The sequence below is a fragment of the Calidris pugnax genome, unplaced genomic scaffold, assembly GCF_001431845.1.
Source record: "Calidris pugnax isolate Ruff unplaced genomic scaffold, ASM143184v1 scaffold63, whole genome shotgun sequence".
In the NCBI taxonomy this organism is placed as follows: domain Eukaryota; kingdom Metazoa; phylum Chordata; class Aves; order Charadriiformes; family Scolopacidae; genus Calidris; species Calidris pugnax.
In genome coordinates, this window is record NW_015090852.1 from 6,809,238 (window position 1) to 6,831,429 (window position 22,192).

Here is a 22,192-nt window from a genome sequence, read left to right on the forward strand (position 1 = left end):
TGCAGGATTTCAGGAAGAGTTTAATTTCCAAAAGCAATTAATTTTTCCAAACACCCAATGAGGACATGGTTCTGGCTATGATGACCCTGACGCAGTCCTTGGCTTGGATACAGACAGTACGACCTTGACAAAATGTCTCAGATCTGTGCTTTGGTTTCCAATCTATAAAATGCATAAACCATATTTGTGCCCAAGAGGTCGTCTGTTACTAGTAAATAACAATGAGTTTCTTTATGTAATCTCATAGAAAAGAGAAATAGTGCTTTGTTACAGTTGCACAGACAGCAAGTGTGAGTCCAGCCGAAAATTGCTACTACTGCTGGTAATGTCAGGCAGTCTAAATTTCAGCAGCAAATGAACCCATGGATTAAACAGATCTTTGATTAACATATTTCAATCCATTAACTGACATGAACAGCCAAAGCGTTACGAATGGCTCAGTCACATAAACAAAGGCTGCACCCATTTACATCTGCTTTTTGATCATTTCCAGAAATGTCACATGAAGGGTTCCCAGGATCCTCATGTGTCATTAGAGGAAAATGCAGGAATAGTTATGAGCCTAGTTATTGGTGGAACCCATGTTTTGTTGCTACTAGATGACTAACAACTACCTGTAAAATAGGGAAGAAGTGGACCATACCACCTAAATGTGAATATACAGCCTTTGTTTTGCTTTCACTCTAGAGACTATATTTCATTTTATAATACAATAAAGAGGGCATTGGAAAACACTGGTCAGACAGATAGTTTGGTGGTTGACTTTCACTTAGGGTGGATGCTGCAAACAATTTGGTTAGGCTGTTCAGAAGGCTGAGACAGAATATGGTTTAGTTCAGAAGAAACCCTTATAGTGATATTTTTTTAAAATTAAAACATAATAAAATGCATGCAAGATAAACATTGTTAAACTCCTGAATGTTCAAAGGCAGAGCCCCACGAGTATCAATATTTAAGTGTCATAGGAAATCATACAAGGTAGTTGGATTAGATATTTGAATAGTTAAAATGCTCTCAATTAACAAAACAAAGATGCTTGCTTGATTTCTTTTTTTAAGAATAATAATTAACTACTGAGTAGAATTTGCATATTTTTAGGTTTTAAATGGTTTCATAGATCCACTAAACACAATTTTTTATATATATATATTTTTTTTTTTTCTAATACTTGCTTTTTATCTTTTTGTCCCTCAAGCCTTGTCCTTTAGAGGCTTCTTACCTACGATGATCTCTGAGGTCCCTTCCAACCACTACAATTCTGTGATTCTGTGATTCTGTGATAGGAGACACGGGAATTGTTAAGATGTACAAAAAATAGGCCTCTCTTTTCTCACTGTAAAATGAGAATTTAACATCATTTAACATCACAACACTGAAAGGCATGAAATTAAATCTCAATTTAGCTATATTCTGTAGTCACAAAAGCCACCGATATCACACAAAGCACTGCTTGCTCAACATCTTCTCATTATGGTGCTTTGCTCAAGTCCTCCAGATTGTGACCCATCCTCAAGTTTATCACTGTAAGCTTACAATACTCCTCTGTCCACAAAGCACATTGAAACAATTCCCTCCCGCTTCAGCCCAGACCCAATAATGCCACTGAATGCTCATTTCTCAAAGCTATCTTGAAAATATGAGGCCATCTTAATTCAGCTATTAATACCAGATAAAGAACATGTACATATCTTTCCTATAGGCTTTCCTGAAGTTCATACTTATTTTCCTCTTTCAATGCATCTTGGATACGCCAGCTGTCCTCTCTTACACTGCACTTGAAATAAAGTTGTACCAGTTTCTGCTCCAAAGTGGTTCTCTTTACAGTAAAATCCAACATAGTCCCCATGGTAAAAGTGAACTTGATTCTTATAGAACCCTTGCAGCAGTACGTTGTTTTTTTCCATTTCACTTTGTGACAAAGTACATGGCTCTAAGAAAGAGACATAATCCGTGTTAATCAATCAGTCATTTTTGAAATGTATCATTTTGACAAGTCTACCGTAAAACTGTAGATTATTTCCCATTCTCTTATTATACATGAAATCACTGTATTTTGGATTCTGCAGGCATACCGTATTTAAGAAAAAAGCCAGACAAGCTTACACTTAATGCTATTATCTCTAACTGAACAAAAAATGAAGTTGAGATCTTAAAGTCCCAGTTGACACTACTCAATTTATAAATTATAAGTATCTGAATTTAGAGAGAGTTGGAGTTGTTCAGCCTGGAGAAAAGAAGGCCCTGGTGAGACCTTATTGCAGTCTTTCATACTTAGGGGGGGCTTATAAGAAAGACACGGACAGACTTTGTAGCAGGGCTGGTTGCAATAGGGCAAGGAGTAATGGTTTTCAACTAAAAAAGGGTAGATTCATACTAGATATAAGGAAGAAATATTTTACTCTGAGGGTGAGGAAACACTGAAACAGGTGGCCCAGAGAGGTGGTAGATGCCCCATCCCTGGAAACATTCAAGGTCAAGTTGGACAGGGTTCTGAGCAATCTGATCTAGGTGAAGATGTCCCTGCTCATTGCAGGGGGATTGGACCCTTCCAACCCAAACTATTCTATTCTCTATAGAGAGAAATAAGTGCTTATTTATCTTATCAGACTTACCTATACACACTGGTGGTGAAGTCCACTGCCCTTCAGAACAGTAGATTCTCTCAGATCCTTGCAAAAAATGATAGTCAGAGCAACTATACTGAACTGAAGAACCACTGTCATACTGGGTCAGGGGTGGGACAGTAAGAGCTCCATTCGCAATAGAAGGTGGCGAGTCACATTTTTCTGCAGTAGCTGGAATTACATTAAAAAAATCGAGAAATATTCAGCTTAAGAAGATAGCAAATCATCAGCTTTAAATGCCTGTCAACACTAGGTATCTATCAGCTCTCAGTGTCTTTTCTTACTATTTCATTATGTCTCAGATCAGAATGCAATCATCTCCTGCTTAATTCTAACCATAAGAAATCCCATGTGTACATGTAGTTGTTTACAGTAGTCTTTCTACAGAGCTTTGAGAACAGCTCCTCCCTCCTCGCTACAGCCTTCCCCATCACAGAAAGGTGTGCTCTCTTTCCATACTTGGATACATTTAACAGCACAGCTGTCCTGTGCAAGGATATCTGTGTGTATCCGTACTGCTGCATCCTAACCAGCTGTTATTTACAACAGATTCTAGGCCTGCACTGCCAAAGCAAATTGTTTCTAAACAGGTCTAAGATTGATTAATTAAAAAGGCAATAAAAAAAAAAAAATATTGTTTTACCTTGCATAATGCATTGCGGATATTTCAGTCTGCCGTGGTTACACTGTGTCCTCCCAGGGGAGGGAACGGTAGTCTGGAGAAAACTGTATCCCTGCTTACATTCAAACTCCACCAGATCGCCGTGTAGGAAAATTAATTCTTCCTGTCTCCATTTCAACTCTATGTTGTTGCTGTTCATATCAGTTACATTAAGAGCACACGGTTCTAGGAAATTTAAGAAAGGATGCTAGTAAAATAGAATTATTTCATTACAGGAAGGAAGGAAAGCTAAACAAACAACTCTTGCTTTCTACTACTTCATCAGAAGTAGTATTCCTAAAAATTCTTAATGGGAGTTCTATACATTGTTTTGAACAGCACACATAAGAGCAACACAGAACAAAAGAGAAAGTCCAGAACGAAATAATAAAGACACATCATAAAAACAAAGGCTCAAGGTTTAAAAATGAAACTCCAAGAAATCATTGTATTCCTTGTTAGTCATATCTAAAAGCCATTTTGGAGATGGCTGCAGTCATTCCTTCTAAATATCTTACTGAAGGAGAGGAAGAAATTCACTAAATGGAGAGTGTGAGAGAAAGGCAAGAGAGAATCCTGTTAGGTAACAGGGATAGGTATATGCTAGAACAGCTCACTCAGGAAAACAGAGGAATCCATTTAATTGACTGTTTGTAAGAGCAGGCCAGAGGACACCCAGGAGGACTGGCCTAGCTATGCTTGATTTTGGTTCATCCCTTTGTTCCTGGAATCTTTATTAATTCAAATGGAAGAGAAAAGGTGGTCATGAAAGGATGATCTAGAAATTCTTTCCAGTTTTACCTTTCTATATTAGGTATGACAGAACTTTTTGTGATGAGACTTACCTAAGCAAGTTGGTTGTTCTGTCCAGTTTCCTTGTTTGCAGTAAACAGTACTGGGTCCCTCCAAAGAATGGTAGCGCTGACAACCATATTCTACTGAGGAACCGTTCTTGTAACTTGTCAATAGCGGACCAAGAACACCACCATTTTTAATCACAGGTGGAGAGGTACAGTTTTGCTCCATTTCTAATACAAGGTAAGGAGACAGGTAATTAGATCTTTAAAACAATGTTAACACTGGCAAAAGTATCAGACTAGCAATAGACTGAGCAAAAATTTTCACACAAGTAAAAGTTAAACCAATATAATTTCATTTTCAGAAACTCTACACTTGCCTTACTGAATTGCAGACAGGCATTCTATTTCTCTCTAGACTCCTCATCTATATCCACTCTTGACTCTTGCTGGTTTACACTTAATATAGATTGGTTCTTTTTCTGTGATGTTTCTCTTTCTTTGTTGCTTGAAATGTTTAGCCCATGTGTGGTTCAAAATAAAGAAAAGAAACCCCACTGGAACTATTAATCAAAGGATCAGCAAAATATTCCTGAATTTGCATGTTCAGACAACATTAACAGAAGGCATACAAAACAACTGGAGGTAAATACAGCAGAGATTACAGGTGTAGTTTGTAATCACTAGAAACAAGCAACTGTAATCACTAGAAACAAGCAACAATGGCCCTTCATTCAGTCAGTCAGACTGCTACATTGACATCTGTAACACATACAAACATTTTCAAGACTAATGAACTGTACTACAGCGAAAGAGCAGTAAGAGTTGTCATAAAATGCCTATGGTAGCATTGGAGAGTATTTATGTCCCTTTTAAATAGAAAAGCAATGTTCACCTACTCATATCTTCACTGTGGTATGTTTTGCTTGCCCGTACTGCCGCCTGTTCCTCAAGTGGTGGTGGAGCCTCAGATTCCTGTTTATCCACAGTTCCTATAGCCATAGCAGAAACTTAGAACCAGTTTTCTCAGAAATAACTAATTTTCAAATACCAAAACAGACAGACAGTTATACATTGTAAGATATAATAAAATCAATATTCCAGGGAAGAACTACACAACACAGATGTCAGTTGAATGAGCCTACCTCAACCTTTCTTTTTAACCTGTGAACAACAGATTGTCTGCAAATTGTGCAGCACTTTATCTCTCAAGCATTTTAACAGAGGAAGGCATAAACAATTTTGCAGATATGGAAACTAAGGCTCTCCAGAAAGCTAAGGCATTGTTTGAAGAATTTTTTTCGGTTCAGTTGTCAGTCTTCACAAAAGTACTAACCGAAACAAAGAGGGGGTGATGTCCATTTTCCTTTTTCACATCGTATTTCCTCAGATCCTCTTATTTCAAAGGTACTTTGACACTGTATATGAATTTTGTCTCCATTATGATATGTTCTTCTAACTGTGGTGATGTGGGCATGAGGAGGAAACGGTGGTGGAGGGCATTTATTTTTTACATCTGAAAATATAATGCATATTGTTTTCTCACTAATCAAAACCACGCACCCAAATAATTTTACTATACATCATGCAAGGCTATCACTCAAAAGACATTTTTGGTTGATCCAGAGTATTTGCTTACTTCCATTTTCCAAACAAAATGGGAGACAAGAACAAAAATGTGATTTTATATTCAAGAAATATAAAAATAGAGATGTTATGCTATTGCACTGCTATAAACAAATTTGTAATTCCTCCACATAAACTCAATAAAAAGTTCTTTAAAATAGGAAATAGAAGATTCAGGAAATAGAGATATCCCATACCCTCCAATGATGTAATACTTAAAGCAGTTTATGTATTAATTCTAATGCTACAGAAGCAGCAGTAATCATAGCCTATTTCCTCTCCCCAAATTAAGTTTGTGATTACTGTATCCTCAAAACTAGATCTAGGCCATGTTTTCATTCTCCTGAGCCTCCCATCTTCCCTGCATTCAATCAAGAAAAATTCCTGCCATGTCATCAGAATAAATACAGGGCTGGGGCCCTAACACATGCCATTTAATTGAGAGATTCTAGTGCATTTTAAATGCTACTGTATCTTCTAGGAAAGAAAGGTGAAATTCATCTTTATAGTTAATCATATATTTTTCTACAAGATTAGCTATAAAAGAACTACAAAACACTAACGTTAGTGAAAACTGTGCTTAACACATATACATTTATCAAAGTCTAAATATATATATATATTTTTTTTTTAATCTCAAGCACCCCCCAGATGATTATTAAACTTGCTTTACATACATCACAACAAAAAATCCTGTAAAAATATATTGGAAAAGAATACCATAGGTTTAGCTTGAACCAATAAAAATGTTTCATTGTCCCATCCTCTGTCATCGACACCGGGCATCCCTTATATATAAAGCAGAGAAGTTGTTACCATGATGCAGTGAGATCTCCTAAAGCTCAGAAGTAATAAAGGGGGCAATATCCAGGATAAGACCATGACCCGTAACTATCAAGGTACGTTGAACAATATGATAAATTCCCAGCTAGTCTAAATGTCGATCTGTACTGTTTTCTGTGGTCTCATCTTGTTCACTGGACCTTTCATTCTTTTGAAGGTTTCTTTTCTGATAATCTCCATTATCGCCCAATGACTGGGGATGTGACAGTAATTGCTAAAGGTGTGTTTCTGTCTTCAGGATAACCCTTCTAGTGAATCCTGCTGAAAACACATATAGTTTGGTGAAGCTGTAAAACTGAAAAGTACCACAATCCCCAAACTCCAAAGAAACCTCACATCCCACCTCACAAAGTGGGATTAAACCTTCATGTAATCTGAACGTGGTTTAGCTTGAGCTCCAGGGGCTGAAAAGCTTCTCTGCCATTGTTGATTCCTGCTTCTTCAGGATACAAAGTACAGACAAACAACAGCAAGAGACAGTATCTGCTCTGTTGTTAGAGTCCACCAAAAACTAATTCCAATTTTCATTGTCCCCCTCCCTGCTGCCTTGGTTCCATGTCCTTCAGCTACCCCTTGATTTCTATTTAGGCTGTGAACGGGTACAAAAAGCATATTTTTGTTTTGTATTCATACTACATTTTGCGAAAGAAGGTTCCAGTATTTCACTAAAAATTTGGCATAGTAAAACTATAAAAATAACATACCTTCACAAACTGGGGGGCTTGGATGCCATCCAAAATAATAACACTGAATTAGGTCAAATTCACTGACAGAATAACCTTCCTCACAGAAAAAGTGAACTACATCTCCCTCTTCATAGATTTTCTTCACAGGATAGAAGCCTCCATGTGCTATTGCACTCAGAGAGGAGCAAGTTATTTCTGGAAAAAAAAGACACACTAGTGAAAACCGGTTCAGGAAGGCTTTCCCCACCCCCAACAGCTTATAAAACAAGCCTTTTTGTAAATTTTTGTTCATTTGTAGAATAAATCACATTTCAAATGGAATTACTTTCCAGCCCATTACATACTAGTGCAGTTTGGAGTAAGGGACCACCCATGTGCCAGACACACTGCTTCTTCTGTGGTGTTTCCTCCTGCAGTATGGTACCCCTCGTCACATCTGTATTGCAGCGTTTCGTTCAGTCGAAGCTCTTGTTGGGCTGTGAAGTAGCTGCCGTGATGCAAATTGGGTACTTGACATGACTCTTAAATAAATAAAGCATATGCATAATATTAATTGCTCTTTTCATTTTAAGTTACTCTTCTAAAATTTTCCTTAGATACCTCTTAAAAGTGGCAATTATGAAGCAAAAATCTCTGCGAGTAACCAACAATTAAAAATGCAGTAGTTTATACAAGTTTTCTGGTCTTCATTTGAGAAGAAAGTTTGGACAGCAATAGATTTACTTGAACCAATGCAATTTCATCTATACTGATTCCTTCTACGGATAATTTTATCTATACCAATTCATAAACCAAGCAGCATATGAAATCTGACAACTTCACTGCAAGCAGTACAGCTGACAACCCGCTTTAGAAGAGCTCAGACGATAACCTAACACAGGCAGTTTGGCCCTGTGGGTGCAGCAAGAACAGCAGAATTACAGGTAAACAAGACAAATTAAAAAAGGAGAAAAATGCAGAGTTCTACCAATTTTTTTGGTGCAGCTTGGCTGGGAGGACCATCCTTCTGGCTGACATTGTACTGTATCTTCGGTGCCACCGCTTGGAGTGTGGTAGCCTGGATTACATTTGTATTGCAGTTTCTCCTGTATTTTGAAGTACATTTCTGTACCATAAAAAAAGCCATTTTCCAAGAGAGGCTTGTTACATTTTTCTGAAAGGAAGGAGACAACTTGGTTAGAAAGAAAGAATTAATTGAATATTTTGGTTCTCTGCTAAGCAAGAGAAGGGGGCTTTGAGCCTTCCTGATCTAATCTTGCTTGCCTGACCTATTAAAGAAACCCTACCACATCATCAAGCAATTCATTAAACCGATGGTAATAACCTCAAACAACAACCAAGGAGTCTAGAGCTAAGGAAGCTCCAGAGGGTACACATCTGAGAGGAAATTTCCCAGTAGTTTTCCCAAAATAGGGAAACTGGGCAACTTTCTTGGATTTCTTATAAAAACGTATATGGTAAAAGCCCTTAAAATATTTATTCTTGTAAAAATATTCCATATCCAAACATCTGTAGTTTGTAGACACAAAGAACAGATTTCACCTTGTTGCCCTGAGTGACTCATGTGATCCCTCCTGCTATGCAGCTTCTGTTCCTGTATGGTCAAGGAAGCCCAGCTAGAAGTTTCCTGCTAGAAGCCATGATGAGGTCAGTAGAGCTCACTCACTGTAGCATCGTGGCAGCGGAGACCATCCTTTTGCTGTACAAGTTATTCTTCCCTCTTGAGTCCCAGTTTCAGTTGTATAACCAACCATACAAGAATAGGAAAGCTTTTTTTCCTTACGCATAGGGAAATAGTAACTTTTGAAATTATAGTAGTACTGGCCAATCTTTCCATTTTCGATGTGTGGCAAATCACAAGGTTTATCTGCAAAAAGATAAATATATTTCTCACTAAAACTCTCAGCCCAGATAAGATTTTTTTTTTTTGCATTAATTTATTTAATATGAGTTGGACTGATTCAGCCTTTCAAACAAGGTGAGTGAAATTCTGAATGCGTACAAGCATGAAGGGTCTTGTAAGACTTACTGAAATTAAGAGATATTACAATTATATCAGCTTTTGTTCTTTAGCTTAACAGTAATATCAGCTGTAGATTGAAAGTTACTAATATGAGTTGGGCAAAACTGATGCAGGACACGTTTATTTGACTCTTTATTTAGCCCAGATGATGTCAGCACGAGCACCCTTTGCTGCATAAACACACTGATGCCTGCTCTAAAATCCAGTGGCAACAGTGTGAAGATGAGCTGTGCCACAGCTGCTCGTGCAGCAAGTGTTGTCAACTGCCAGGGGCAACACAGGAGTTAAACCTGCTGAAGAAATGTCATAATTGGGCAGAATTTTGCCACAAGACAGCACTGCTGCATTCACCCTACATGTATTAGAACCAAAATAACAAACTATTGCTCCTCCACTCAATAATGTCACTAGAATTTACTGCATTGACTAGAATTTTCTGCAAATTTAGTATTTTTCAGAAATAGAAAGTGTCAAGATTTTTTTTTTAATAACCTCCTTCCTCACACAGCCACTGTATCACATCGAAATAAAAAAAAAACCCCAAACAAAACCACCAAACCTGAGGTTAATTAAGATTTTTAGTAATTAAAAGACAGAAATGGTTGCCACCTACATACCTTTGGTTTGATTTTCCAAAGGGTATCAGTGTAATTTCAACTGTTTTCATAAAGTCAAAACTCTAGTGAAGACAGAGGGAGTTGCAACAAATGTTGGAGTTAAATATACATTAGCAGACACCACATGAAATGCATCTTTTTCAATTAATGGAGGTGCACCCTCATACACAGTTCACACCTTTATGAACTTGCAGTTCAAGTGGTATGCAAACTGTATAAACACAGGAATTTTAAGCAATACTGAAAGTAGGGAGAAGAAATGCAGAACCCAGCCCAGACTGGCTTCTGTGGGTTCCATTTAACTTCCACTCTCTTGCATTGTGATAAGCCAAAACACTACAATCACCAAGACACTTAGCACAATATATAAAATGTTTTAATAGAACAAAATTTAATTTGTATAAGTGCCTCAAACCCACCCAAATAAATTTCAAAAGAAACTTTTTCTTGAATAAAAGTCTGAACCTTTCAATATTATAGCTTTTGAATTTGTAGCCCTGAGCTACAGCGACAGTTGAGTCATGATCATCAGCTATCTCACAACAAAATTACATTTAAAAAACAGTATTTACTCTTGGTAAAGATAAGAAAGACTTAAGTTAGTTTAAAGTGCACGTTCTAGATTCAATGTACAATTATTAACAGTAGCATTCAGTGTATTTACCTTCTGCAAAGAGCTTGCCTGAGTACATCATAACTAGCAAGAAAAAACAGCTTTTACATCTCATCTTCATTACTGCTTCCATCAACAGCTTCCACCACCTGTGAAAACTCTATAAGTATTACTTTCGTAAATAATTAACTGGCTATTCAAAGGGAACCACGAATGACTTGGTGTCCCTGGTATTTTGTAACATGTTATTTCACTGAACACTAATTTCATTTATTTTAGTTCTCCAAATACCTTAACACTAGACTCGCAGAATTCAGCTTCCATTTGACATGCTCTACATCAGTAAAGACGACAGAATGTATCATTTTACAGTGAAACCAGGCAACAAGCTTATGGAATAATTTAACTAATTGAACACTGTTCCCTTCAGAACCTCCTGAGTTCTAGGTTTAAAGGGCATTCCGTTATCAGATTATTTACCTTGGCTGAAATAGGAGGAAACAGAAAATTCTCCCCATCCTCCAGCCTACCCCTATATAACCAGTCAGTTGCATTTTATATATTATTCATTCTGGAGGCTCTTATGTTAAGTACACACCCACTAGGATTATCTGACTGTTGGGTTTTGTTGTATACAGTTAGTACCCTTGGAGTCTTGTTTTAAACAAACAAACAAACAAAGGATCTTATTTACAATGCATTATCACCAAACTGAGTAATGGCTACCAGTTGATGTACCATCACATTCCACCCTTGGGAGACATAATCTTAAATTTGGGAGTAGAAGGGTATAATTTTACAGTTTTTGCTGTCCTGGCCTTGCTTGAAGAAAACGCAGTTCCGAGGCACAAGGTAAGGGAGATGCCAGGACGAACACCCTCTGTTCAGCCAGATGAGACGTGTCCTTGTATGTACTGCTCACTTGATAGGAAGAAATCACTCACAAATCACCTCCCTTAAAATATCAGGTCACAATTTCTAAATTCACCCTTACAATATCCCATTGTTCTACTATAATCTTGTATTGTTTAGAAAAAATGTGAATTTAAAAAAAAATAAAAAATAAAAAATTTTCCCTACAGTCACATATGATCCCTGAAAATCTTACTAGAAAGTAAGTCCAAGCTCCCGCAAAACAGCCTATGCCTCTTCCTACTTACACCTCTCCAGATCAGACAAGCCAGCACAACAACCCACGCACAAGCCAGTTGTTTGTCCCACGCAAACAACTGGTTTTAATAGCATTCTACAAGATTTAATCAGTGAGGAATCCCATGCTATTTTTAAGATTCGCAGTGTGTGATAATGAATCAGTACTGCACTAATGAAATTTCCAGGGCTTATGACTTTATTGTACAATTCCTTTAAGTAGTAGTACAAAATACAATTTATAAAGCTGTATACATATAAAAAAATTACAGAAATTTTAATTGCAATTTGAAAAAACATTTTCAAGGATAGCTTGACACTTATTTACTGTCTTTTAAAATCATTTAGCTGCCGACTACATACATGCTGTACAAATACATTTTCATATACATCATTTACATTTCAGTAGCAGGCAATACCAAGCGTATCTATCACCATCAGAATTGCTTGCAGAGGATCCACAATTTCTTGCATGTTATCTTTCCTCAAAACCCAGTCTGGTTTAATTCTGTGAAAATAAGAGTGGCTTGTCATTAAAATATTATACTGACACAGCAAAACCAGCAGACTAATTTTTAAGCTCTTACCTTGAAACCGTTTTTATTCTCAGTGGAGTTACAGGAACAAAGGAAGTTGCACTTAAAGTGTTTGTTCTCTGCTTCACCAGTGTTCTCTCTGCATCCACTCTGTGTTTATGAGCTGTAAGTTTATATAGGCTTTGAATGCAACTAACAGTTCTTGGCATGCTTCGGATTTCCTGAGAAAAGCACACAGTTAGTACTACAAGTTCGAAAGCAACTTAACAAATCAACAAATCTGTTTTTTTTTCAATGAAAACCAAATGGTTATAATTTAACTGCTACCCACAAGTGCAGTGAAGCCGCTTTAAACCCAGCACACCTACAAGTCAGTGGTCTAATGCTTTCAAAATACGTAAGCTGCATAACAGTAAAAGATCAGATCTCAGAAAATTCAAGCTCTTACAAGTCAGATTTTACTAATCTCTCATTAAAACTAAATGTCACATATGTCATTGGCAACTGCCTTCAATTATTGGTACAGAGGCACAAATTAGTGTTTGCACCCATCTTCATAGCAATGAAAGAATAATGCAATGGTCAGAGGTGACTGGATAACTGAAGTGCTAATATCTGAAGGACTAACAGCTACTGAATATATAGCCTAGAACCCAGACTACCCTAATAACTTTACTAGGGATTCTAGCAATAGGCAAGAACAAAGGAAATTTCTTTCAGAACCAGGTTATTTCTCTGTTAAAATAGTGCATGTCAACACAAAGGCACAGACAATTATATGTTGCCAGTTGTTACTGGAAATAAAGATCTTAACTTTACCTCAAAAGGAACAGTAAACTTTCAGAAATGGAACAAAAATTGAAGTGGCAACTAAACCACATCTAATGCTAAGCAATTGCTAGAAAGTCATTAAAACCCTGTGGAAAGTAGGGCTTGCAGTATCATGACCCTGTAAGGACTGCAGGAGCAGAACCTCAATGTCTTCTTGAATAGCTCTGGGTGACCAGGGCACACAAAGCACAAAACAGTGTTTCCACCATCTTGCAAAAGCATTTTTTTAAAATCAGGGTTTAGTGATAATTAATAGTACAGTCATAATAGGTACGGTAGAGACTGAGAGAAAAAAAAATTACAAACACCACCAAAACATGCAAGAGAAACATATTAGATCAAATTATTAAACCCAAAACACTTAAGTCTTACCAAAGCTCTTTTCGAGTCCTTTGAAAGGATGGCCAACAAACAACAGGTCTTTGTGAAAATGCTTCCTCCTTTCTCTGAAATTTTGTCACCAGCTTTCCCTCTGTAAATTTGCAGTAGGTCTAGTAATGTATCTATAGAGTTTTCTGCTTCATAAACTGCTTGAGTAGTTCTTTCATACTGTTATATAAAAAAGAGACAAGAGAGTTTATACAGATCTTTCAAATACCTTTGGGGTTAGACGGAAAAGCAAAATCCATATCCTCCCCAATTATAGACAAAATCTATAATTGATCTGGCATCCAAGCCATAAAAATCACTTCTGTATATTACAGCATTGTAACAGGTTACAAAAAGCTGCCCTTTGTGCTTCCCTCCTTGTTTAGAGGGCCATGGAATCTGATTTTACATTTAAAATAGAGCAATAAATTCTAATAAATTTAGCAAAATTTAAAAACAAGTTTAGCCTAAATGATAATAGTTTCCTGAAATAAAAATAAAAGAATTTGAATGTAAATGTGTGTACAATGGATATATGATCAAAAATTATGATTAGCAAATATTTTAGATCTCAAAGTAACAAAACTCTAGAACAGTCAATCTGTACTGAAGAACTACAGTACTACTACAGTACGGAAGCAACTTCAAGTAGTTATGAAAATAATCTGTTCTGTAAGAAATCAAAAAGTGTAAATATAGCCTATTATGTGACAAAAATTTGGAGAAGTAGCCTGTCTTATGGAACATATACATTTCTAACCTAAAAAAAAACAACTTCAGAGCTATCCTAACTACTAGTTTTCCATTTCTATACAGTTTCATGCAATATTTGGGATACCTTGCAATGTAATCAGTTAAAAGTAAAAATTATTACTTGAAAGTCCATGGAGTCATTTTCTTTTGCCAAAAGGAAAATTAAATCATAATTATTACAAGTAGATAATTGGTTTCAAAATAATACAGTTAATATTCAGAACCTTTTTTTATTCAAAACTATTAATTTTGGTGTTTCAATTTCATTCAGAAATTTTATGGATAATTAAAAACTACAATGAACTAATCTACAGCTATAAATCTGCAAAAGAAAATATTAAAGTTACCTTTGAAACATTCAGTAGAACCTGAACTGAATATCTGATCACATCCATGCATGGAACACTCCGGTTGCAACTTCGAATCAGAACAAAAATAGTGAAGATTGCTCTGCTCTGGGCCATATTTTCACAACAGAGGGGAGACAGCCTGGTAGACACCTCTGTGATAATTAAAAAAAAAAAACAAACAAAAAAACCCACAACAGTAAACTTTGAAGCTCAAGCAATTCAATCGCAAACCAGTTTTATTCCTTATTTTTAAATAGAAGCGCAAAGAGGTAAAGACCACAATTATTGACTGAAACAAGTCTTTCTAAATTAATACTTTTAATATTCCAGACTAAAAATTAAACAGACCAAGTAATCTGTGGAGAATATATACTGATAGTGAATATAATTGACTTATGTAAGGCATAGTATTACTAGGGCTGCCAGGAAATCAGAGCAATCATACAGGATTTCCTTTCTCTAGATAACTATTTTCATATTGTTCCAAAATCTAGAATCTCATTTTAGTCTGGAAAAAAAGCCCCATTATACTCTAATATGTTCAGGTTTTACAATCATGCAGAAAGATTAAATGTCATTATGAACTCTTCTCAGCTGAAAAATTCCAGTTTCTATCATCACTGGAATTCTATCAGTCACAATAGAACAAAATACTCACCGAGATGCTTTAATGCTGCAATAATATAAGAGAGATGTTTGTATTTTAGAAGGTGTTCAATAGCAATTGCAGTTCTGTTACACAATTTGTTTTCTTCTCTGCTTTTTTTGTTAGCTTTTTCTATGCTGCATCTTAAAGCTTTAATCTTTGCCGTGTCATTGGTTTTTCTCCAAGAATATCCTCTCCACAATGCCTACAGAAAGGGAATTTCACAAAGAGAAAAAAAAGTTGTGAAGACAATGGAATTGAACTTCTATTACCACTCCAAATCTATTTTACATGTCTCACAAGGTATTTAATTACTTTGGTTATTAATTTTTAAGTAACAACCATTCAGTGTTTAATCTTCCCAATACTGGATTTTCAAGACAAAAAAACCAAACCAAACATGCATATACATTTCACACACACTCCCACATAAGTCACCTCAACCAGTATCTGCTTAATGTTACCTCAGGATCTGTTTGCATTTAGCTCTGATATCCAAACTGAAGCTGACCTGACTTGCAATTTAACTGATAAATATACCAACGAAAGTAAACATTGTTTCTCTCCCCAAAAACCCATGGGAGAAAAATAAAATAAATTAAATAAAAATATTGTAGCTTTCTCACAAGAGAAATTTACCTGAAATTTAGTTATTCCAACCACAAATTTTCTCCTCTGTCTGCAGGCAAGGAACCTTCGTACATTTCGCTGGATTACGGTTGCTGCATCATTTCTGTGTTTTAGCCACCCTCGAATCACACGTTGTAATTGAATGATTCTTTGATAATCTCTTAGAAATCTCTTTTGTTGCATTTTTGCTCGGAACCATCTCTGTTTAAAATTAAAGTACATTTTTATTTATTTTTTAATGAATCTTCCCTAAATTCCCTTTTTCCATCCTAAACAAGCATTGGCAAAAAATTGAAGAACTACTTTAACGTGAGCTTTGACAGATAGAGGCACTATAAACATCACTTTCACTCATATAAGCACCACACCACAGCTCTGACTGGCCTTGGGGTAGCTGAAGTGCAAGACCGCAAAATGAAATCTTAACTAGGAGCAGTTAGGGAAGCATTCCTATAGAAAACAAAATAGTTTTTCAGTTAGAAGGGACCTACAACTATCCATTTAGTCCAACTGCCTGACCAAAAGTTAAAGCATGTTATTGTCCTGGGTTCAGCAACACAGGACTAACTTTTCTTATAAGGCTGGGGAAAACTGCACTTTTAGAAGACTCTAGTGTCTGAATTCATGAAAACATTTACTTTATAGCCAGCTAGGCTCTGTGGGATTCAAGGTCTTGGTGTTTTTGAGCCTTGCCAGGTACAGGGACGAGGAGGAGCAAGGCCTGGGCATTCAACCCAGGCTGGTCAACAGCATTATTTCATACCATGAACATCACATTCAATATAAATTAGAATAGTTTGCTGCATATTTCTCTCTCCCTTGATGGCAGCAGATCCAGAGAACTTCTTGCCCCAGTGCTGGGCCCCTGAGCCCTTACCTTCCTCCAGAAGCCGCAGCACTCGCAGTGCCCGACACTTGCCATCCACTGCTGGGAGTGCACAGCTTCCTGCTGATAGAATTGGCTGAGTATAATTCTTATATATCTTATATCAGTATTGGGATTAATACTGATTCTTTAGCATTATTGTTAATTATTTAGTCTTACTCTATCTATATTTCAACCCTTGTGTTTCTTTGTGTTCCCCAATTCCCCTTTCTGGGTGGGAAGGGGGTCATTAGGTGATATTATAATCCTCTAAATGGCAAGAAATTTTTATGGGTTTTCTCAAACCATAACAGTTATTAAGGGCATTATCCAAATGCCTCAAACACTCACAGGCAGGGGGCAGCGACCACCTCTCTAGGAAGCCTGTTCCAGTGTTTGACCATCTGTTAAAGAAATGCTTCCTAATGTCCAGTTTGAACCTCCCCTGAAGCATCTTTGAACCATTCCCACATGACCTATCATTGGATACCAGAGAAAAGAGATCAGTACCACTCTCTCCACTTCTCAGAAAGCTGTAGAGAGCAAAGTGGTCTCCCCTCAGCCTTCTTTTCTCCAAACTAGACAAACGTAAAGTCCTTAGCTGCCCCTCGAAGGACATCCCTTTCAGTCCTTGCACCAGCTTTGTTGCCCTCCTCTGGATGCATGTGAGTACCTTAACATCCTTTTTAAATTGTGATGCCCTGAACTGCGCTCAGTACTCAAGGTGAGGCCACACCAACGCTGAACACAGTGGGATCATCACCTCTTTTGACTGGCAGCCAGGGCAGGCTGCTGACTTGCATTGAGCCTGCTGTCAACCAGCACCCCCAGATCCCTTTCTCCATGGCTGCGTGACAGCCACTCCTCTCCCAGTTCATACTCGTGCCCAGCATTACTCTCTCCTGAGTCTTTCTGTTGGCTGGCTTTTAAGGAGAACCCATCACTCCATTTTTCTCATTTACCAGCTATTTCTTCCCTTCTATGTACAGAGAAGGGTGATACAGTACTGTAAATGCCAAATCTAAAAAAACCAAAAAAACCCAACCTCTTCCACCCACTCACTCTTGCTGTAAGGGGAAAATAAAACTTCTGGTGAGAGATTAACAGATCTGTATATATGGATAGTAGCAGGACAAAGTTTGTCATACCATCCTTGACTAGAGAACAGCTATTTCAGAGTTCCCGTTTCGGCTTCTCCATTCACCTAATGCTAATTGGGACTAAGCTAAAGGTCAGTTTGGAGACCTGAAGATAATTTTTACTATTAGGCTGTGCTGCAATGCAGACCTGATTTTTGATCTTGCTTTCAGAGAAGACGTAGTTATATTAAAAATGCTGCAACTTAGACAAGTTTTGGCACACTGGCAGGTTAGAAACGTCCAACCAAATGGATCACTGTGTCTCAGGTGATTCTTTGTGTAAGGAGATGCTCTTCATTTCATGATCCTTCACGATCTTTCCTGCTTCCAGCAGGATGTAAAGAATTAGACTAAGAGAGCACTCAGATTCCTTCAGCAAGCTTGAGTGGCTCAAGGAAACAAACTTTCCCATCCATCCTCAGCTTTCAAGTGCTTAAGCCTCCAGAGCCTGCTGAGATCTCTTATTATGCTTCGCTGGGTACAAGCAGCACTACTTAATAAATCATAGTCTCTATAATTTTCTTTATTTTTGCATGTGAAGGAACTAGAGTGTCTTAGTGCTACAGCCTAGCTGACAGAAAAGAAATTAAGAGTATGTTACAGAAAAACATTTGTCCTTAATTAGACTAACCTGTATTATAAGAACAGACGAGATCTGTTTTTGTGCAAGTCTTAAGATGAGGTGAATCCTATACGCCCTTTGAATTTTAATTGCAGAGATATGATGATAAGCAGCTGCTGCAAAATAAAGTAGTCTCTTTTGCTCTGAAATCTGTAGAAAGATAACAAGGAACATCATTAATTTTCATACTCAGAGGTAGCTGATCATCTATGCAAAGGCCATAGTACACAGCAATATACTATTAGATGCTGAAGAATCACCTCAGAAGTCATTACTTTGGAACTACATAAGCTACCTTTCTTCAGTACTCAGTCTCTAGTCTAAACAATAACACAGAAGTGATTGTAAGGAACAACATTAATATACAGCAGAGGACAGTTCCATCTGAAGCGTGTGTGTGCAGGAGTACCAGTCAGATCTCAGAGGCTAAAAAAACCAAACCACCCAGCAATGAAGACCTATTTTAGTTGAAAAGGATTGTGAGAAAAGGGTCAAACTGTATTCTGATCTATTCTGACCAACCCAATTCTCAAAGCAGTCGACAAGAATTTGAGTTCAACAACAAGAGGTCAAGTTTTCCTTTTCCTGCTACCCAGAATTAATGCTGACACAGCTCTAGAGAGAATTTACATCAAAAGTATAGATTTAATTTGAAATATACCAACCTTTTTTCTGACTAAATAACCCCGTACAAGTGCTTGCAGTTTAATGACAGCTTTTCTAGTTTTGTTGTATTTCATAAGTTGAAGCCTGCCTTTCTGCCAAGCCCTCAGATGATTTTGGATAATTATAGCAGCAGCTTTTTGTTGCTCAAATTTCCTTCTTGCCTTGAAACCTCTGTATATTTTTTGGATCAAACATACAGCTTGAAGCTTCTGAAAAACATTTTAAAGAATGCATTGATAATCAAACTTTTGTTCATTCCTGTCACAGTCAATATACATTTATATTTTGGTTCTAGATATTTTCTTTCCATCATAAAAGAAAAAAGAAAAAAAAAACACAAACAAACTCATGTGGTACTAGTTCATATAAAAATGCAGTCTAACAATTTGTAAGCTCTTTTCCCATACTTAAATGTGGTAAAAATACAGGCAATTTAACTTAATCATTTGTGAGCAGTAAAGCCAGCAGAAAATTTTACTTTTTACCTTGTTTTCAGCAAAGACAGGTATAATTTAAGAGTTGGAACTGTTCAAAAACAAGAATCAACCTCTTTGATCACAGCAAAAAGGAAATCTAATAATTTGAAGATTGAACAGCTGTGATTTGAACAATCTTGGTTCTGGCCCCACCTTTTTTCTTTTCTATACTTCTGCACGTTGGTGACAAACATCACTCAAATACATTGAAAACTTTAAAAAAATAAAACAAACCAATGACACAACAGAATGCAAGGGAAAACATACCTTTCTTAAAAGTCTTCTAGCCCGGTACTGTCTATATGCCAACTGAATTGTAACTGCAGCATTCTTAGTTGCCAGAAACTGACGTTGAATCATTCGTGCAGTAAGGGTTGCTCTCCATCTTCTTTGAATGCAAAGTACGCAGAACTTCATTTTCAAAAACCTAACATGAAAATGCACTTTAGATTTTTTCCAAAAATTAAGAACACTTGCATTTTTTAAGAAAGAAAATAGTGAAGACTTACAAAATTATTAAGATAGATATTGTGAAAGCAGAGCTGTTGTCAATCTAATCTTGGAACACTAGAACAAGGGGATACCTGGCAACATCGGCAGAAAGACTGATATAAAATAGAAGATACTTTCTGGTTTTCCACAGTAGGTACTTCCACAACTTGCTGCCAAAGGAGGTTGGAGACAAAGGCAGCCATTTGAAAGGCACTAGACAAATTGACACACACCAGGTCCATGAAAGAATAATAAAGGGAATAGGCAAAGATGTAAATTCTAGCATCCGTAATCTAACAAGCCTGGGTGTGGAGGGAGGAACTTAGAGAGTGTTCAGGTTAACGTACTCTCCCTTAAACAGCATCTTCTACTGCTACTGGCAGAGGACACAGTTCTGACCAAGATGAGCTATCAGGCTGATCTAGCACAGCATTTATTGCAAAACTGACAGCAAAATAAACACAAACTAATTTAACGATTCCATTATAAAAAAATAGGTTTTCATCCTATTAGTTTTATGCTGCAACTTTAACAATATCCAGAACATCATTCCTTTAAAAAAACAAAAAAAAGAAAAAAGAAAAGAAAAAGAAAAAAAGAGAAAGACAAAAAAGAAAAAACAAAAAAAAGAAAAAAGAAAAAGAAGATCAAGGCCTACCCTTTCTAGATCCCCAATATGCATAATTTAAGTTTGTGAGGTAGCTTCCAGTCCAGAAAAATATTTAAACATAAAAAAAGTCTCGTGCAAAAGAATAATCCCAGGATTATGTTCATGCCCTTCACATATATGCTGCAGGGTCAGAGCCTGAGAATCTATAGGCATTTCATAGAGTGCAAATCAGTACTAAATAATTATCTAATAAAAGCTTTGAAAGTAGAGAAATTAATATGAAATTCAGTATTACCATGTCCGCTGCTGTTTTGTTTTGAAGTGACTCTGAATAACACGTGTAGCTTTTACCACAGATGCATATTCCTTTCGTGCTCTCCAGCCCCGGAACCAGGCTTGAATTACTTGTGCTGCTCTCATTTTTTTAACCCACTGCCTGGTTTTATATCCTCTATATGATGCCTATTAAGTATATAAAAAGAAAAAAAAAAATTCAAAATTTGATTATTGTTTTGTTGTTGTTTAATGGAACAAACAAAATTAAAAGTAAAAAGTCACATTAGCACAACAGGCTTTTAGGAATTCTATCTCTACAATATTACAAGTATCTAATTTCTCATGTCTTGAGGATGTTTTCTGTGGCAAGTGAAATGCATTCAGGGAAATACCACAAATGCCACTCTAACATCTGTAAAAATAAATATGTCATAAAGAAACAAATATAAGAGAGAGCAAACAACAACAAAAAACACTGTCTGGGATTACCTGAATTCTAATGGCAGCTCTTTTCATTTGATGGTACCTTTGTTGTTCAATATTTCGCATTCGATGGGCTCTGTAGTGCTGTTGTATTAATACAGCAGAAAACTTCCACTGAAGGTATTTCTGTCTCTGAATAAATCCCCGGAAAAATGCCTTAAAAAAGACAAAGACAAAGAATACTTCACAACTTGCATGGTATTGACTGGAATGATGTTTGCATATTTTAAAGTACAGCTGTACTCACTGGCTTGTTAGAGAAACAAATTGTAAGTAAATATATTTTCAATTTCCCCATTAATCATTGTTTTCTATCTTTTAAGCAAAGTAATCATACATGTATTGTTCAGGATATTTAAATTAAACATTCAGAAAATAACTAAGAAGCTGACACTTCCCCTCAAAAAACATGGAGATAAGGAAGGCACACCTGTTTTCTTATCTATTTCAACCAGATAGTAATAGCAACCTAAGAAATTATGAGAGATTATTTATTTCCCTTTCTTCCCTGATCTGGGGGAGAAAAATTCCTTTCATGCCAATAATACCCTGAAGAGAAACCTCTTCCTTTAGGGTAAAATAACTAAATAACTAAGGCCACCACAGAAAGTCACTTAAAGCTTTTCCCAGAAGAAAAGAGGGGTAAAAAAGGGTACTCCCACTGCATACAAATCATAATTAATATAAAGAAGAAGGAAACATACTTTTCCCCCTCATTCTCAACAACAAAAAAATAATTGAAAAAGCACTTCAGAGTAAATAGTCTTTTAAACCTCTTTGAACTCACACTGGATGGGTATTTATCTTGC

General features: G+C 36.6%; 2 protein-coding genes across 3 annotated transcripts in view; both read right to left on the reverse strand.

The window, feature by feature from the left end:
* On the reverse strand, positions 1-11,762 carry LOC106888951 (coagulation factor XIII B chain-like). 2 transcript variants are annotated; one of them, XM_014943548.1, is made up of 11 exons: positions 10,542-11,762; positions 8,904-9,104; positions 8,205-8,390; positions 7,582-7,758; positions 7,256-7,432; positions 5,419-5,598; positions 4,982-5,074; positions 4,131-4,313; positions 3,268-3,471; positions 2,613-2,795; positions 1-1,930 (listed from the first exon to the last, which is right to left on the reverse strand). In XM_014943548.1, the coding sequence occupies exons 1-11, from the start codon at positions 10,621-10,623 to the stop codon at positions 1,719-1,721; spliced, it is 1,878 nt and encodes a 625-aa protein (XP_014799034.1). In that variant the 5' UTR covers positions 10,624-11,762; the 3' UTR covers positions 1-1,718. The 2 variants fall into 2 exon arrangements, with proteins under 2 accessions (XP_014799034.1, XP_014799035.1); XM_014943549.1 differs by lacking the exon at positions 10,542-11,762 and having other exon boundaries at positions 8,780-8,931.
* Positions 11,763-11,820: 58 nt separating this feature from the next.
* The window catches only part of ASPM (abnormal spindle microtubule assembly), a 30,630-nt gene continuing 20,258 nt past the window's right edge, over positions 11,821-22,192 (reverse strand). The window contains exons 20-29 of the mRNA XM_014943345.1: positions 20,920-21,086; positions 19,850-19,949; positions 19,046-19,252; positions 18,390-18,530; positions 15,764-15,955; positions 15,137-15,329; positions 14,476-14,630; positions 13,379-13,555; positions 12,227-12,396; positions 11,821-12,147 (exon numbers count right to left, since the gene is read on the reverse strand). Of these exons, the coding sequence (XP_014798831.1) occupies positions 12,042-12,147; positions 12,227-12,396; positions 13,379-13,555; positions 14,476-14,630; positions 15,137-15,329; positions 15,764-15,955; positions 18,390-18,530; positions 19,046-19,252; positions 19,850-19,949; positions 20,920-21,086 (1,608 nt within the window). The 3' untranslated portion in view covers positions 11,821-12,041. The remainder of the gene's footprint in view (positions 12,148-12,226; positions 12,397-13,378; positions 13,556-14,475; positions 14,631-15,136; positions 15,330-15,763; positions 15,956-18,389; positions 18,531-19,045; positions 19,253-19,849; positions 19,950-20,919; positions 21,087-22,192) is intronic.

Coding starts and splice junctions, on each gene's coding strand:
- LOC106888951 (XM_014943548.1), bottom strand. CDS start 10,623: ATGGAAGCAGTAATGAAGATGAGATGTAAAAGCTGTTTTTTCTTGCTA. Junction 5,599..7,255: donor AAGCCCCCCAGTTTGTGAAG/GTATGTTATTTT, acceptor TTATATTTTCAG/ATGTAAAAAATAAATGCCCT. Junction 3,472..4,130: donor AGAACAACCAACTTGCTTAG/GTAAGTCTCATC, acceptor TAAATTTCCTAG/AACCGTGTGCTCTTAATGTA.